At 39.1% G+C, this 17,948-nt stretch overlaps 2 protein-coding genes and 1 long non-coding RNA gene across 4 annotated transcripts; 1 reads left to right on the forward strand and 2 right to left on the reverse strand.

Annotated features, from left to right (window-relative positions):
* Positions 1–1,550: 1,550 nt before the first annotated feature.
* On the reverse strand, positions 1,551–8,335 carry wnt10b (wingless-type MMTV integration site family, member 10b). The gene is made up of 4 exons (XM_039652895.2): positions 8,082–8,335; positions 6,499–6,761; positions 4,844–5,295; positions 1,551–4,142 (listed from the first exon to the last, which is right to left on the reverse strand). The coding sequence occupies exons 1-4, from the start codon at positions 8,333–8,335 to the stop codon at positions 3,651–3,653; spliced, it is 1,461 nt and encodes a 486-aa protein (XP_039508829.2). The 3' UTR covers positions 1,551–3,650.
* A 3,285-nt stretch (positions 8,336–11,620) lies between these two features.
* On the forward strand, positions 11,621–16,957 carry wnt1 (wingless-type MMTV integration site family, member 1). Its single transcript, XM_039652898.2, has 5 exons — positions 11,621–12,372; positions 12,961–13,066; positions 14,090–14,343; positions 14,480–14,745; positions 14,966–16,957. The coding sequence occupies exons 1-5, from the start codon at positions 12,363–12,365 to the stop codon at positions 15,455–15,457; spliced, it is 1,128 nt and encodes a 375-aa protein (XP_039508832.2). The 5' UTR covers positions 11,621–12,362; the 3' UTR covers positions 15,458–16,957.
* On the reverse strand, positions 14,578–17,567 carry LOC148970638 (uncharacterized). 2 transcript variants are annotated; one of them, XR_016148090.1, is made up of 4 exons: positions 17,472–17,567; positions 15,286–15,451; positions 14,903–15,163; positions 14,578–14,718 (listed from the first exon to the last, which is right to left on the reverse strand). It is a non-coding gene; the product is annotated as an uncharacterized LOC148970638 (long non-coding RNA). The 2 variants fall into 2 exon arrangements; XR_016148092.1 differs by lacking the exon at positions 14,903–15,163 and having other exon boundaries at positions 14,588–14,718.
* Positions 17,568–17,948: the final 381 nt, after the last annotated feature.

The following is a 17,948-nucleotide window of genomic DNA, read 5'->3' on the forward strand; positions in this document are numbered from 1 at the left end:
AAAGTGGAAATATTGTTTATCTGGTTAAGTTGGCAGGTGAAGTTGTGCATTTTTATCATGTTTCCTCCAGAAATGTGTATTATGTGATAATTTACAACTGAAGGATCTGTTGCAGCAAATGTGTGGATGCACATTTCCATATTGTGATTAATTATTCAGCTATGACTGAACCTAATGAATAAGTAACCAACTAGATGCTGCCAAATTACAGAACTTGGCAGTAACTGATTTCCTCAGGCTGCCAACTCAGTAGTTACTTACTTAGAGGTTGCATGCCAGATTATCAGCAGTGAAGCAAAATATGACTCTTTAGAGAGTAAAGATCATATACAGTAATAGCTTTATGATATGAAAAAATCTTAATGGGTCTAAGACTTGTTACTGCGTTGTGCTTCTTGTACATCAATCAACTTGTTTAAAATGCCTTCTCATATATATTTCTTAACAGTAATAGTGCACACAGTGCCTGCCCAGGCCAGACCTTGTCCAGATGAAAAGGAAACTTGGTCCACCGTGTGTCAGTGGGTTTATGATCGATGTGTTTATCAATTCAGTGGTTAGGAAAAGAGAGAGGGAGTGGAGCAGATGCTTGCAGCTGCACACCAGATTATAGGGTGGAGTGCTGTATGGGGGGGAGTGCTGTGTTTGTGTGCACTGGGAGTTTTGGGGGTTATGGGGTGGGCAGAAGAGGCTACAGTGGGCAGGAAAGCTGGGCTTGGGTGGGGGGGGGGGGTTGAGTTATAATTTAAAGGAGCCTCTCCTCTGAAGTGTTTGCCAAAGTGCACCCCAGCAAACACAATCATAAGTCGGGTTGGTTAGGCTTGCAGAACTAATGAGGGCTTGCACATTTAGGAAAAGGCTTTGATGTTCTGGGTAACTGGCTCCTTGTTTTTTCTTTCCCTTTCTCTTTTTCTCTCTATCCCACATCAAAATGGAAAGGGTAGCTGGACAAGGAGCCCAGAAGCAGATGTTTCCAGCTGTTTTCCCTTTTCCTTCTCTTTTGATGTACCCTAGTATATATTCACATATTTCCATTTCCGCATCTACCAATATCGTTTTATTAGAATGATAGATTCTATCTATCTATCTATCTATCTATCTATCTATCTATCTATCTATCTATCTATCTATCTATCTATCTATCTATCTATCTATCTATCTATCTATCTATCTATCTATCTATCTATCTATCTATCTATCTATCTATCCATGATCCGTCTGTCCGTTTATACATATGGTAACTAACTGAAATATTTCATATGACCCAACATTATAGTTCAATGCCCTTTTGTCTTAACTGTGGCAGTCTGGTTGTCATTATTCTTGATGCTGTCAGTATGTTGCTTTATATGTGTTATTGGCTGCACTGCATTATAGGGGGAGGTGTTGGGGGGGTTGTCTATGGCCGTCCAATTTCTCTGTCTCACACATGGGAGAAACAGCGACAGGAAATTCCCTCTTGCAGCAGCTCCAGGGTGAAATGATAAAGGAATAAAGAAATACAAACCAGATATCTAGTGCTTTATCATTCCACACCACTCTTTCTCCAGTTCTCTTTCACTCCCATCGTTTATTGCTAGAGGAAATACCGCAAGAAGCGAGTTCGATAAAGCCAGCAGACCGTAGGTGGTCACCTCACTCAATCGCATCCTCATTAGAGAGTCTTGTGAGGAAGAATCATACAGAAAAAAACTCTTTTATTCCTAAGACGTTTGTGATTGTTGTGCAATCACAGAACTCAGACAGAGTGTAGACATCAGAAGTGGGCCTGTGTTTAGTTAGGAAATCACAGTGGTCCAGTCTCTAATGGCTGCAGATGCAGATTCACAGACAAGGACAAACAGTACTCAGCAGCACATGGCACAACTTTGGACAGCTGATCCCTGTAAGACATGTTCATGCCTTAATCTGCTTCTAGAACTCTTATGAAAGCCTATCCCTGTTGTCCATTATGAGAGGTCAGATTCAGTTAGAAAAAAATCTCCAGAAGAGAATAATTATATCTAAAACGGAGATATATGACCCCTCTTCTGTTCTAGAGGGTCTTTCATGGTTCTAAAACCAGAGTGATTATACACACACAATAAACCAAAAAAAAGGTTTCTTAACATTAAAATTGAGGCTTTCTTAACATATTACAACAATAAATTCTCTACACTCCTTAAAAATGCAAAAAGGCGGCAAAATATGAAAGTTAATTTTTCCATATAATTAATTTGATTTCCTAAGCATCCCTTAATCAAATTGAAAGTTTTAAGACTGTATACATCAATTTCACTGTAATACTATTGCAATGGCAACTGTTTAAAGCTACACTGTGTAACTCTTTTAGTTTATTCTTAGCTAAAAACACTTAGTTCTTTCAAAAATATATGTGCTCATTCATGTATATTTACTTCGTTCAAGTAATAAAGTATTCTCGTGAGTGTATAATATGCCATTGAAAATACATACGGGTAAGGGGTTCTAATGTCGGTCGCCATGTTGCCCCTCCATCTTGAAAGTACATTAGCCAAAGAGGGACGTACCCGTTAATTCAAGCTTCGCCTTTCGCGTTTATGTTTGAGTTAACACTCATGGACGAGGTTGAACTGGAAGCCATGTTAATCTTGGACTACATTGGCCACCGTAGGAGTTAAAACGAAATCAGAATTGAGAGGAACAGAAACTAATATTCACTGGATGGTCATATAGCTTTTCACTGCAAGATGGGGGTAAAAATCACACAGTGTAGCTTTAAATGCACAGGACTTTAGAGTATGGACTTCCATTCTTGCATCAAAGGCATCTGGCATCCAATATTGTTCAGCAGTATGAGATGAGATGTGACTGTTTTTAATCAGCTGCAAAAAATCCACGGGAGGCACAAGTGTTCTCCAGTCGTTCCTTCACTCTATCCATCTCCGTTTTCTGATTGGTCTGTCTCTATAAAGGTTAGGATGGGGTTACACAGCATATCAACTTCACAATTGTCCTGGTTTTCATAAAAACCAACCAAACTCAGACCCCTACGCAAAGGCACATTCTCTGTCGATTTCCAAGATTTGCTCCAGACTTGGGAAAGTTTCTCTATAACATCTTATGAAATGGCACTGAAATGTTCCATTGAATTACCATAGCCATTGATTCTTCATGATTAACGTGGGCAAAGATCATAATGCTGCAAGATACAGTGTTTTGAAACCTCAACCCAACTCAGACGTTTTTTTCACCATCGTAAATGATTACAACATAAACTTCTCAAACATTTTGCCAAAGTAAGGAATATACATTAAGTGCACTTTTGAGTAAAAAAAAAAAAAAAGGTAGATCGTAGCAGTGCCTATATTTGCAGGAATAATTTGTTCCTGCTGTTGTGCCTTGTTATTTGGAGAAGTGCAGATGGCGTTTGGGCCTTTTGCATGGGTCTGGAGGCTGAAGATTCCAAGTGAGGAAAAAAAAGATAAATGACATGAGTCACCTCCTCCTCAATCTCTGACTTGGCATTTTGAGAATAACAACAGCAACACAACGCAAATGGATCCCAGATGATGGAGGTTAAAAGAAGGAGAGAAATGGATAAACAGACACACATTCGGTATGGCAGGGTACAGGTTGTTGCCTCCCGGTCCAAAAACAAGGAAATGGAGATATGGACCAAGGTGAGTCATTCACTTGCACACATTAACCCACTCCGAAACTCTGCACTCCTCACAGAGCACGTAGCAGCACCAGTGGAAGCGGCAGTGACACCGCTCACTGCGTGCCTGTTTGAGGATGTTGTGTCCGCGGCCGCAGCACAGCGACCCGCAGCCGTCCATGCTCGAGCTGCTCTTGTTGCAGACGCGACCCTGCGTCCCCAGCGAATCCACCTCGGGCTCGTGGTCGCAGAAGTCAGGGGACTTCTCGAAGAACACTAACTCGCGCGAGATGCTGCGTCGCCGGCCTCTGAGCTGATCTGAGCCGGTGCTCACACCAGTTCGAGAGTTGAATACCCCGTTGTTCTTGTTCTGAGAGTTTATGAAGATGGCAGTCATAAATTTCTCCCGTAGCAGTGACCCCACCAGCCGGAATTCAGGAGAAACATACCAGCAGGTCTTGAACTGGCAGCTGCCTGATGTGCCATGGCACTTGCACTTTCTTCTCATGTTGTCAGTAACTACCTGTTAAGGTCAAAGACATAATAAAAATAATATAGTATATGTGTATTTTAAAGTTAGTCATCAAATGCTGAACACCATGTCCTAACCAGGAATAAGTGATCCAACAAGCAATTTGACAAGTACTAGTGATAGTGTCAACAATAAGAAAAAATGTTTGAGACGGTCATTTAAAACAAGATCTATCAATTAAAAATCTAGTGACACATGCACCAAGTTCTTAAAAAAGTACCCACGTTGCTTTTTATATTTTTATTGAAAAAATGTAATTACTCTAAAAGTCTAGCGCAACCATAAAAATCCTTTTTTCTTACATCTTGAAAACATTTTAAATTTTTTGTATATATATATATATATATATATATATATATATAACAAATATTATCAAATGATTCATTTTATAAAAATAATTATGTTTTTGGGGAAAATTTTTACTTCATGTCCCTACAAAAAAGTTACATTTAAATTCAGAAATTAAAAACATTAAAAATATAATTAGAAATATGCATGTATTAGGTGTATTCAATGCCCTGTATGTATAAATTGCATTTTCATGTGTTTTTGGATACATTAAAAAACCCACAATCCCAAACCAAAACTCAATCCCAACCCATTTAGGACACAGTTGTCATTGTTTGCAAGACCATATAATCCAATACAGATTATTAGAAATGATTATTAGATTTGAACATATAAAACCACACCTGTCTGCCCACTCTATTATTATGAATCCGCATTCGAGCGTGTATATCACGAGGAGATCCTCTGGAATCCAACCAATCCCTAGAGAACCGTACGCCAACACGAACATCGTGACTACAGCCTCCCCACTCCCAGGTATCCTGTAACGTTGTGACCTCATCTGGTAAGGGTTTGAGGAGACTGACGGGGTGGGACGAGCGCATATTGGCCGGCAGACTGTCGTGGAGTGAACCGAACTCGGGTGTGTTCTCTCCTGCACCTGCTATGGACACTCCACTCTTCTGAAAAGTCTGAAGTTGGAGCTGGGTTAACTTGAGACGGATTTTGTCATCGTCCAGGTGACGTTTAGCCTCGCAACCACACCCGCGCAACTTACCGAGGCTGCAGGCCGAAGCCACCGAGTGCATGACACCTGCAGCCAGCAGCGAAAGCGAGAAGGCGCTCTCTCGGAAACCTGGGATGAAAGAGAGCACTTTTAAGGGCCGTTCACACCAAGGACAATAAGACAACTATATTAGTCTACACATTAATGGACGATAACATGCTGTTTATAGACCTTAGTCAGGGTATAGCACCACATTCATTTTTGACAGGAATTAAAATGAGGCTTAGAGGGATAGAGTTACAGTGCGTTCAATGGACCGTGGTGTTGTTTAACAACATGTGGATTGAAACATCTTTAAAAAAAAACACATAAAGAGTTTTACAAGTTGTGAATTGTGAAAATTATGTGATCTACGACCTATAAACTGTGTGTGCCACTGTAAAGACTGAGGCTGTGTCTGAAATAGCATCCATATAGTAGGCGAAAAACAGTATGTGATAAAAGAAGTATGTCTGAATTTACTATACTCTTAAAAAAGGAGGCAAAAATTACCCGGATGACCTACTACTTCCGGGGAGATTCTGAAGCGAAGATTCAATGGACACTTTACTCTCCCATGAGGCCAGGGGAGAGGATTTATGAATGGCACTGAGAGGTCACATGACACTGAGAGGTCACATGATAATGACAGCATGGTGAATGTAGTATGTTCAGATTACATTCATACACTCCACACACGTATATTACATAGAACATACTTTTTTAGCAGCCATGAAGTAATTACTTATTCAAAATAAGTACCTACTCAAGATAGTATGCGATTTTGTTTTGGACGCAGCCAATGTCAATATGGTGTCTAACCTGACTAAGCTGTGCTGCAGTTTGGTCGACTGCCTCTTTAATTTTAAAGTTTTTTTTAAATTGTTCATCATTGTGAAAAGCGATTCCAATGAAATCGTTCCACTGTGCCGTTATAGTTTGTGGTGTGCCCACTATTAAATTTAGAACGATTTTTAAAACTTTATCTTTATAGTTATGGTCCTTAGTGTGAATGGGCCTTTACACAGCAAATAAAGCTGCCAAGAGAGTAAACAGAGCCTTCAGAAAGTGAAGTGCGCACAAGCCAGCTGGTGATATAATTATCTACAATAATCTTGATCTAAAATCTCATAAAAGATGTTTTCCATGGCGCAAATGCGTTAAACAATGACTCAACGCTGATATTTGCCTCTCTGGCATTTGTAGCATTTCAATGCCCGGATTATGACTGTATTGGCTCTCTCTACAACTTCAACTTCAGCACTTCCCATGCCCCTTTTGCCATCCACTCACCCCTGTTGAGAATGGCACTCTGATGGGGCAACTTGCCATGGTTCTCCAAGGAGGAGCAGTTCCAGCGCTGGTCTCTGAGCTGGTGTTGGCATTCGTGAATAGCAACCTGAATGCCCTGCAGAGCAGAGGCTGTGACATCAGGGCTGCGCACACACAGACGCATCTGTTTTTTGGTCAGGCCAGCCAGTCGTAAACACACTGCGTTGGGGGTAAGCACTGGCTCTCCTGCCACCTTCAGGCCGAGGATGTCATTGCCCAGTACCCTGAGAAAGGAGAAGATTAATTTTATAGCAGTGATATCATTATGAAGTAACACCGCATGCAGTAAATATTGCAGAAAGCTGGTGTTACTTAGCATCACATGTGGTCTTTTTTAAATGACTCACATATGTGAAGAAATTATGACAATGAATTCAGTCATTAGTGAGACGCAGGAAAATATTATAAAAGGAATGGATGTTTTTATGGTGCCATATTCATTTCAAATAATATGATCAATACATGCCTTTCTGGAACATTGTAAATGTGGCAAAGAAAAAAGTGACAAATTCTAGAGATTCAGCAGTTGGAAACACTTGTGTGCTCAAGTGACCTGACACTCAAACAAGGCTGTGACCTTGCAAGAGGCATACATAAAACATCTATGAATATTCAAACACCCTGGTTTCTATCAGTGTCTTGGCATGCCTGAGGATAATCTGATGAGAAAATGACTATATGGAAAAGATTTGTGGGAAGTATTATATCCAAATCATAGCACACTGATGTTAATAAATACATTATGCCCACTGACAGTTTTGAGAAAAGAGAGAGAGCTTACATAAGTTTCACACTTGCAGTAAAATTAAAACTCTTTCTGGTAACAATTACCAGAATTGTGTCTATTCAATTAGTAGGAAAACCAAAATGAATTGTTACTTTAAAAAAAAGTGAAACAGGTACCAGCAACAGTTGGAATACATACATGCTAGTTAGTATATGAACTCCAGATCCCATTTATTCAATGCCAAGCAAGCATGTGCAATTTGTTACCAGTAACAATGGAGGAGTCACTTGTCTAGTAGCAAAAGAGTAAGTAGGCTACTATGTAAATAAATCAGTAGCCTTTTATTGACTTGAAAATGATATAGCCTACTTGGAAAAACAAATACTAAAATATTATTAAAAACTTATTAAAAAATTATTTGAAGGTGTCCTTGTTACAGTGTAATAATAAAGTCATATTAATTAACTACATAGGCTACTAGGGTTGGTAGCCTATTAGTTGCATGTAATTATGCATAATTTATGAATTACTTTAGAAACGCAGGTAACGTGTAACAATGACAGTGTAAAACAAAGTATTACCAAAGTTACATTAAAATAGATACTATTTCGTTTAAATTATAAGTAGTTTTTTACTAAGGTGTTACTATTTTAGATAGAGCCTGCAATAGTTTATTAAATAGCCTATAGCTAATAATCATGCAAATGACAATTTAGGGCTATTGCACATAATCATGTTTTTGAATCCCTGACTTTCCTAAACAAACAGACGATTTACTCCAGCAGATCCCATGAAAGGGTTCTACCTTTCTACTTACGTGAACGCAGGTGACAGAAGCGCAGCAGTCACAATCAGGACTCGTCCCAAACACTGTCTGTGAGGTAACTCCATTGCGCTGAACGCTTTTCTCGACGGGACATTAAAACACCTGTGGGATCGCTTTATATGCGAACTGGAAATGACTTCAATTGTTTGTGCGAGGAGCGGAGTTGAGCAAGCATTTGATGAAGCTTGGGACTGGAGCGTGTGTGTCACTGAGGAGGAGGGGGCGCCGTCGGGGTGGGCAAACATCGCCCGAGGCGCTTGTTTTAAAACACGATTCAAAAGTAGCGAAGCCTGTCAAATTCTCCATTGCCTATTACTGAAACTGCATGTGATGTGATCGCTACCAATATTATTCATGCTGAATGAGCATAAATCTGGCTATGAATAACTCAATTACTATTGGTTGTTTTCATATAGTCCAACACTGCTTCAAATAATGGAAGCAATATTGACAACATTGACTTTATTTAAATCTGATTTGGTATCAAGTGTTCTCAATGGTAGCCTATTTTTCAATGTTAGCCTATAGATCTATTTTTACCATCCTTTTTTTTTTTTACAACCATAGGCTATATCAGCCTATTTTTTAATTGATTGTATTTATTTACTTTTTACACAACAAAAACATAAAATAGCCTAGGCTAGGCTACATTATAATTTTGTATAGCCTATGTGGCTATTTGTGCCATTACATTTATTCAAAATTGTTTTACGATCTAAACGGCGAATTTATTGTCATCTTTGTTTTGGGCAATGGCTAACACGTTCCTTGTTGATCATTTGAAAATAAATGGCTGCTATGTAAAAAGAAATGAATGCCAACAACACATAATAATTTGCTTTAGCCTACCTGTGTGAGTGATTAGCTGTGTCCTAAAGTGTTGTAGCCGAATGGCATTCTCGAACCGCAAATGATGCCATGCATCGTTATACCGATAACTAGCCTAATTAAATTGAAAAGTATTATACAAGTAGGCTAGTCAAAGCAAATACACAAAAAAACATTTATAACTATTTCAATTAAAAAAATACATAAAATGTTTAATTGCAGCTTTAAATTCGAAGTAGGGTATAAGCTAACATTAAGTTGGTGTCAAATGACAATCTGCAATACATTTACCCTATTTCCGTTTTTTATGGCTAAATTAGCCTAAATTAATGATGAATATAGGCCTAGGCCTATTTGAGTTGAAACTATGCAAACTCATTAAATCGAGTAAAATTGATGGTGTACGCCTCTAGTGTTTAACTCTATGCATCGCTGTTACACCTCTAGAACTTGTTGTCAAGTGTTACCATTTCCAGGCTGTTGTGTAGCCTATCTTGTCCGCTGTCTATTTCGTTTTGTTTACAGTGCAGGATAGGCCTATTATCTGACCTGCACTATTGCAGAACTTGTGAAAAGACATTTTGCTCCCCCGTACACATGTATGTCAACTATAAGCTAAACTAAACTAAAAGTCATTCATTTAGGCTACAATGAGCAGGGCAGCAGCAGGCAGGCGTGCGACTCTTCTCGAACAATGCGAGGTGCGTGTGCGCGTTCATGTGTCCGCCCATCCTCCCTCTCCGAATCAGTTCAACAGTTCACCGTGCAGCCCTATAGTGACGTTTCACTTTAATTAGGCCCACATTCATCATTTTCCCCGACACTCTTAATGAGAAGGCTTTGCTGACTGCATGTTTCTGCCGGAGATAGCCTAGAGCACTACTGGAAAATAGACTTATTTCGTTTGTTTGTCTATACACGTCTGAGTTTGTGCGTATAATTAGTCCCATAACTGACCATGATGGAGAGGTTTTTGTCAAGACTCATTGAAAGGGATGCGCAATTACATAGTGGGCCAACAAATTATGCATAATGCACATAATAAGTTTGTTCAATATAGGCCTACAAGCTGTCAGTGTTTTTATTTTTTTTCTCTAGTTGAGACATGATATGATAGAAGACTTGAACACTGAATATATGAATAAACCAGAATTTTTAAGGCATTAGCAGTTTACAAGATTAAGGGATTATCGTGTTGGTGGTCAGCTATGCACATTGCGCAGCAGGTGAAAGAAAGAAAAAACCTCTTTAACTGACCCTATAGGAGCATCTTGCGTCTTATCTTTATTAATATTACTTTTAACAGTATTATAATTGGGATTAATGTCATGAAATTGAGTTAAATCCACCCTTAACCATACTTAACACAGAATCCTGACAACAGTTCTTGGTTTTGGGCTAATCACCTATTCTGGAAGATCAATTCTTGTATTGGAGCTAATCACCTCTATTCCTCTTCTTAAGCTCTGGCAATGAAAAGTGCATTAGCATTTTGCCATGGCGTGTATATCTAAGTGGCTTAAAAAGTGATTTGAAGTTGATTTGTATATAAAAGGCGTCCCTTTAACCGGATTGCCGCTAATCTGCGCCGCATCGCATGAGTGTTTCAGGAAAACCTGTTTAAGATCCTTCAAGAGTATAAGAGCAGGCTAAGCCCAGAAAAGCAGCCCTCATTAAATACCACTAACAAAAGCGCACTTCCTTCAGTTAGCCATTTACTTCAATCCCTCAGAGAAAAAAGTGTGCACTCTTTCTCCCAGATTCTTTCATGGCGACATCAAACACCTTTAATGCTTAAAACACGTTGATTTACTATTTTCCATTTGATCATAATTCTTTGTGCTATCATGGTCGATAGCATACCATAAATGTATGCAGTCAAAACTGACATTTGATTCGTGCCTTTAGTGACCATATGCGATCTAGGGAGGTCTGCAGTCCAGATGGTGAACAATTTTATCATGACTATTCTCCAGTGGTGTCACACTGTAAACTCAGATGTGTTGAGTTATCTATCTGTAACAATTTCTTTTTTATTCGATGTCGCAAACGACGAAGAATGGCCTATTAGATGGGGAGTGGGAGTGTTGTAACACAAGTTGTAACACCATCAGTGTAACCAATTAGAAATGAGTTTGCATGGGGTTAAATTACTATTAGAAGTCGTAAGACTCTGGAAACAATTAAAGATTTTCTACAATTAAATTTGAGGTTTTATAAAATATTTGCCATGAATTAAATAATTCAAATGAAATGAGGATGGGGTAGTGATGGAATAATTATTTTGAACAAAAACATTTGATAACCATAATAGATAAATGTGCACAATTTAAAATGTCCACGTTTTCTATTACTGTTGATCAATGTATCGTTACAACCCAACATACCTCATTGAAGTTCACGTTAATTTAGTGAGACATTGTAGATATCTAACCCATTTAATTTGTAGCGGACAAAAATAAGCCTATATAGGCATAAGTAAATATATAACAATTTGAGACGCAACACAAAAAAGTAGTTCTTTAAAACAAAAAATTATTACACTCTTCGGTCAATCCTCCTTTAAACTGCAAACTAAGCCAGCATTAGCACTGCCCCATGTCTTTAAAATTCTCCTTTTCATTTAGCCCAGATTTTTTACCATAATCATAGCATGACGTTTCCACTAGATGTGCCTTATTCAGGCTAAACGTGCACAAATGGGTGAGTGCAGAGCGCAAGCATGGACATCTATAAAAACACTTTTTACGCGCAAAGAGGGAGGAGACGCAGTTAAGGGAGTAATGCATGCATGCACCCCGGGTTAAAAAAAAAAGCCAGTTTAGATGTTTTTTATTCCCTTCTTACAGTAACCGTGTCGAGACACCATCCTCGCAGAAGGAACCGAAGACAAATGGCGCGCGCGCGCGCACTCACTGCAATGAGAAGGAATAAATCATCTCTGCATATATTGAAGACGGCTGAAGGAACTGTATTTTATTATGATTTCGCTTGAATGTATCTGAGGAATTTCTGGACGAGGATTACAAAATGATATGTAATTTAAAGCGCCTATAACGGATCTTTTCTTCATCTCCTCTCCTTTATGTCGGGTTTTGCCTCCTGTATTCATTGTGCCCAATGAGAAGAATTAAGCTATCCGTCCATTCAGTTCCACTCAAAAGGAGGGAGGAAAAAAAAACAGAGGGAGATGAGAGCAGCAAATCCCTTTTTTATTCATCTTGTAGCGTTCAATAAGTGAACAATGTGTCGCCTATCAGTCACCGAGGGGATCAGGTCTTCGGGACTGTCCCACGCGCTCAGTGCTGTGAGCAGAGCATCACTAACACACAGACTGTAAGAGCAGCAGCAGCAGTTGCACTGGCATCCCATCCAGAACCCTTTCTGTGACTTCTACACTGATTTTATGAATAAACATTGACCCGCGCTGACAGTCGCACTGGAATGTGGAGTGGTAAGTGGATGCGTAATGCAACCAAATTGCTTGTTTATTTATTTATTTATCATCATTATTTAATTTTAGAATGTCAAAAAAGGTTCTTTATGGCACCACAAATCATTTTGGACAGTATAGGGTTTCGTGTGTTGCTGGTTCTTTGGAGACTAAAACGTTCTTGATGGTGGGTTCTTTAGCATATTAGTTCCAAATTTGTGTTCGAAAGTATTATAAAAAAAAAAAGTAATTTATGGTATTTGGACTATGTTGGCTCTAAACCTTTTTTTTTTTTTTTTTTTATAACTGTATAGACTATTTTAGTTGAATCCTGACATTAGTATTTTGATATTCGTGTAAAACTTCAATAAACAAAAGCGTACTTCTAAAGGCTATAATAAAATTCACCATGCGCTAAAAGGCTCAAATAAAACAAAAATATCATAATTTCATTGCACTACACTAATTATTTTGCTATTTCTATTCATTTTTCATAATTGTTAAGATGCTCACCAGCTCCTCTAATATAGAAAGACATAACACAGACTGACATCGTTTATTATTGCAGGAATGTCATTTGAGGTTAATTGGTTAACTTTGCCCTTTCAGATATCATGCGGGTCCTCGCGTTGCTTCTCGCAGTCAAAGCGGCATGTGTCCTCCTGGTCTCCTCTCTCACTGGCACAGGGGCGGTCAACAACAGCGGCCGGTGGTGGTAAGATACAGCAGGCCTTTAATATATATAGCTACTATGACATTTAGTGTCATGTGATGTGATATATTTGTATATTAGAATGTGAATATTAGTGCTTTAGTGTTCTTTATCTTTTGGCTGGTACACAATGTCTATGATAAATACATAAGTCTCTTAGATGCTTATGCATGAGACAGTAGTAAGCCCAAATTAAACAATCAACGATATTAGACAAGCTAAATATTTATAAAGTCATTCCGTTGTTTGAAGTGAAACACTGTTAGCATGCGAAGGACATATGCGGAGCTTCATTGTTTTTTTTTTCTTTCATATAGCTAAATAAAAAACATGTTATTAATATTATAAGTATATTATATATTATTAATATATTACAAGTCAAACTATTTTCCAAACTAATGAATGCATTCTCAGCCTGTTTACTCAGAGCCACTGCTTGCGCGCGCGCTCTCTCTCTCTCTCTCTCTCCCTCACTCGGTTTCTCTCTGTCATTTTGACCGTGTGGCTTGAACACGGAACAAGTTTTTTCAATCCAATGTGGGATAAATTAAATGTGGATTTATTTTATGGCTGGGAGCAGTTCCTTTCCAGGTCGTTTTCAGGGTCGAATTCGTGTAATGTGCTGAGCGTTCCAGAGTAGGTTAAATCTAGACACGACATGAGCCAAAGACTTAAAGCTCTACGTATATGGCATAGGGGTCAAAGGGGAATTAAAAATGATAAGCGCTGATTGATACACTACAAAGGATGAAGTTCTTCTTTCTTCTTCCTTCATTTATCAATATAATTAAAAGTGTATATATTATTTTATATTCTAATTAATTTGATTATTATTATATAAATACGTATAGGCTATATATCACAAACCAAAAAGGCAAACATACAGAATAAATGAGAATATTATAATAAAATGCGGTCTAAAGCCCCAAGACACTTAACTTACAAAGTTTTAGCATTTCAGTCCATTTAGATGAAAAATGACCTTTTTCCAAATTAACAAAGTAAATTTTTCGATTTCTCCACCAGGGGTATTGTGAATGTGGCATCCTCAGGCAATCTCCTCACCAACTCTAAGAATGTACAGTTGGTGCTGGACCCAAGCTTGGCATTGTTAAGTCGTCGTCAGAGAAAACTGATCCGGCAAAACCCTGGCATCTTGCACGCCATTGCAGCAGGCCTGCATACAGCCATCAAGGAATGCAAATGGCAGTTTCGTAACAGGCGCTGGAACTGTCCGACCACCCACAGCCCCAACGTCTTTGGCAAAATTGTCAACCGAGGTGAGCATGGCTTCTTAGAACAATGTGCACTATTCATATCTCATAGTGTGAAATATGACAATATATAATTATACATATTATCTGGAAGGAGACGCAGCTTGACAGAGATTGTAAGTTGTGCTTATTGTTTTCTAAGGTTGCCGTGAGACTGCATTTGTGTTTGCCATCACAAGTGCTGGTGTTACTCACGCTGTGGCTCGGTCCTGCTCTGAGGGGGCCATTGAGTCCTGCACCTGCGACTACCGGCGCCGGGGTCCTGGAGGGCCAGACTGGCACTGGGGAGGCTGCAGCGATAATGTGGAATTTGGCAGGATGTTCGGACGAGAGTTTGTGGATTCCAGTGAGAAGGGCAGAGATCTACGGTATTTGACCAACCTGCACAACAACGAAGCAGGAAGAATGGTAAGAGACCCCTTAAACACTCAACTCTCAGAGGCCGTTTGATTACCAGTATGTCAGAAATAAATGGATTTTCCCAAAGTACAGATGGAAAGCTACTAAAATAAGTTTTATCAGTTCAAAATGTTCAGAATTTCAATGTAAATGTATAATGTATTACAATATTTGCTGTTGTTGTTCTTGTTTTCAACAGATTCATTCATTTTCTCTCCTCTCCCCACAGACAGTCGCGTCAGAAATGCAACAAGAGTGCAAGTGCCATGGGATGTCTGGATCCTGCACTGTGCGAACGTGCTGGATGAGACTGCCCAGCATCCGCGTAGTGGGAGACTTTCTAAAGGACCGTTTCGATGGCGCATCCCGAGTCGTTTACGGCAACAAAGGCAGCAATCGTGCATCCCATCGAGCCGACCCCCGCCACCTGGAACCGGAGAATCCAGCACATAAGCTCCCTTCGGCTAGGGACCTGGTCTACTTTGAAAAGTCGCCCAACTTCTGTTCCTACAATGGCAAAACAGGCACGCATGGCACATCAGGACGTACCTGCAACAGTTCCTCGCCGGCGCTGGATGGGTGCGAGCTGCTGTGTTGTGGCAGGGGATACAAGACTCGAACGGAGCAGGTCACAGAAAGATGCCACTGTACTTTCCACTGGTGTTGTCACGTGAGCTGCCTCAACTGCACCAGTACACAGACTGTCCATCAGTGTCTATGATGAACAAACACAACAAACTGAGAAACTAGAGACAAAGGGTCCCAAGCTGGGTAAAAAAAAAGGGGCCGTTGGGGTATCTGGAGGTTATATAGGAATGAATAAATACTGAAAAAGAATGAAAAAGAGACAGGATCGCAAGGTTAAAAGGGACTAAACACAATCTGTTGGTTGAATAGGCAAGTATATTCAATGTATTAACTACTGAGAACAGTTCAAAAGTTCATGAACAGAACTCATAGCTGATGGTAGGTCTTGAATAGCAATATTTTGGTGATGTTACTACAGCATAGGGCTTCAAATCGTAACAAATGGGTCGAGAACCACTACACAAAGCGTTCATGTAGGCGCCGTTTAAAATTTAGGGCGCTGAACCACCAGTCCTGAGGTTCTAGCTTGTCTTTTCCTCTCCTGATCTCCATCTCTGGTACTCTGGGGAACATAGAAGCTAGAAAGTAGTAACTGGACACAGTTTGACAGATGTTCCTGTGGTTAGCGAACCACAAGCATGCTCTCTCATAAACCAGTGCAAAATTCTAACAAGAGGGCGGTTCTTTAAAATATTTTCGCGTTTTGTTTTCTTTAGCTGCAGTCCTACTCGTCTCACATAAAACTGTGTGAAGTGCTTCTCAAGGGACGGGGCTTCCTTTTCCGATTGCTATGTAGCGGAATCCCGAACTCGGCCCAACCTCTCGTGATTTCCCATTCGGAGCTGCCATACTTCCCGTCATTGCTTTGAGTCTCCTGCCATTTTTTAATACCATTTATTATTATGTGGTATACCATGTTATTGTACTGATGGAAAAGTATTGGGGAGAGAAAAATTAAGATTGACCTGAGATTGACTCGTCGATTCAGCTTTGACAGAAGCATGTTTACTATTACAGAAGAAGACTTCTGTTAGAAGTTGTCAAAGACACTATCGATTACGCACAAGTACATAGCCTACTAGTTTTAAAAAGTGTGTAAAGATAATCCTGTAAATGCCCTACTACCTAGTTTACAGTGGACAAACAGTTCACATTTATGTTTTTGAAAGAGCCACAATAATGGAAACTGTATTTTGTACATCAGCTAACATAACCAAAATGTTGTAAATATTATAAATAGATATGATCTATATATTTATGCTGCAACTTGCAATGTGAGAAAATGACTTAATCTGAAAGTGGGGTGACTACACTATTATTATTTACAATTATATGAGTAATTCCATCCACTTGTGTGCTAACTTATACAAATGATCACAAATGGATGGCCAAAAACGAGGCCACATACATCTCAGAGACATGATTACTTTGTCAAATGCCTGATTTGCTCGTCTCTTGACACTTGTGTTTTACATGCACTGAACACCATCTTTTAATATTGTGAATGAAAAGTATTTATTATTGTATGATGGCTTTTTTGTTAAAAAACACGCTAAAATGAAATATTTTAGTTAAGTTTAGAAAAGTTGTTTTCATATAGAGTAATAGCACAATAAAGTTTATATTTTCATTACGTGTGTTTTCAGAGAACCCCTCATTTCCTTACACTGCTCACATTTTGAGCTGAATAGCGAATAGCTGGTTCGTCTTTCCATATGTTCCACAGAATATTCTCCTCAGTTTAGTTTATGATCCATCCATCAATCATTTCTCAGAACCACAACCTGGTATGACAGTGTATGTCTAAAGCACTTAACCTAAAATCAACAATGTGAGTGTGCAAAGTATATCCGTTCCTCTAAACATCATTCCCACCACCAACAGCACAAGACCAGCCCTCTTCTTCGAACAGTTATGCACCCAAATCCACAATAACCGCTGAGGGAATTTGGGCAGTGGTGTAACACAGCGTTAAATCTGTATGTTTTCAAAACACTAGCGGTTTTGCTTCACTTACTTAATATCAGAAACAAAATAAAGAAATAGTATTAGAAATAATGACAGGTTGCATTGCCCCCGCCCTGCTGCCGAGGCCAGCGCGACCACAAGAGTTTGGATGAAGGCAGACGATTCTTTCTCTCACCCACCGCAACATATCGCAGGGCCACTGAAGGTCATCCAGACGGAGTGCTGCACCGCTGTAGTCGTCATATCCGCATCCCAGGACACACCGCGATGGGAGAGGATGAGAGGAGAAATAGGATCTGGAATGCTGACAGGATAAAAGAGAAAGCTCACAGATAACTGATAGAAAGATAAGGAAAAAACTGAGTTATAATAAATATAAACAGATTAAAATATAGCTCAAATTCAAATGTTGAACTTCTATACAATATTTTTAATTATATATATTACTGGTCAAAAGTTTTTTAATGATATTAAAATACACATTTTGAAACGTTTTTGAAAGTCTTTTATGATCACCAAGACTGCATTTGTTTGATAAAAAATACAGTAAAAACAGTAATATTGTGAAATATTGTTACATGTTAAATTAACTGTTTTCTACTGTGATGTAGCCTATTTTAAAATGCAATTTATTCCTGTGATGGCTAAGCTGAATT

The sequence above is a fragment of the Pimephales promelas genome, chromosome 20, assembly GCF_988280905.1.
Source record: "Pimephales promelas chromosome 20, fPimPro1.hap1.1, whole genome shotgun sequence".
In the NCBI taxonomy this organism is placed as follows: Eukaryota; Metazoa; Chordata; class Actinopteri; order Cypriniformes; family Leuciscidae; genus Pimephales; species Pimephales promelas.

Excerpts from the sequence above, each read along its gene's own strand:
- wnt10b (XM_039652895.2), bottom strand. The coding sequence starts at position 8,335 with ATGTTTGCCCACCCCGACGGCGCCCCCTCCTCCTCAGTGACACACACG. Across the intron at positions 5,296-6,498 it reads GAGTGCCATTCTCAACAGGG|GTTTCCGAGAGAGCGCCTTC; the intron begins GTGAGTGGATGG and ends CTTTCATCCCAG. Across the intron at positions 4,143-4,843 it reads ATAATAGAGTGGGCAGACAG|GTAGTTACTGACAACATGAG; the intron begins GTGTGGTTTTAT and ends TGACCTTAACAG.
- wnt1 (XM_039652898.2), top strand. Across the intron at positions 14,344-14,479 it reads TGGCAAAATTGTCAACCGAG|GTTGCCGTGAGACTGCATTT; the intron begins GTGAGCATGGCT and ends TTGTTTTCTAAG. Across the intron at positions 14,746-14,965 it reads ACAACGAAGCAGGAAGAATG|ACAGTCGCGTCAGAAATGCA; the intron begins GTAAGAGACCCC and ends CTCTCCCCACAG.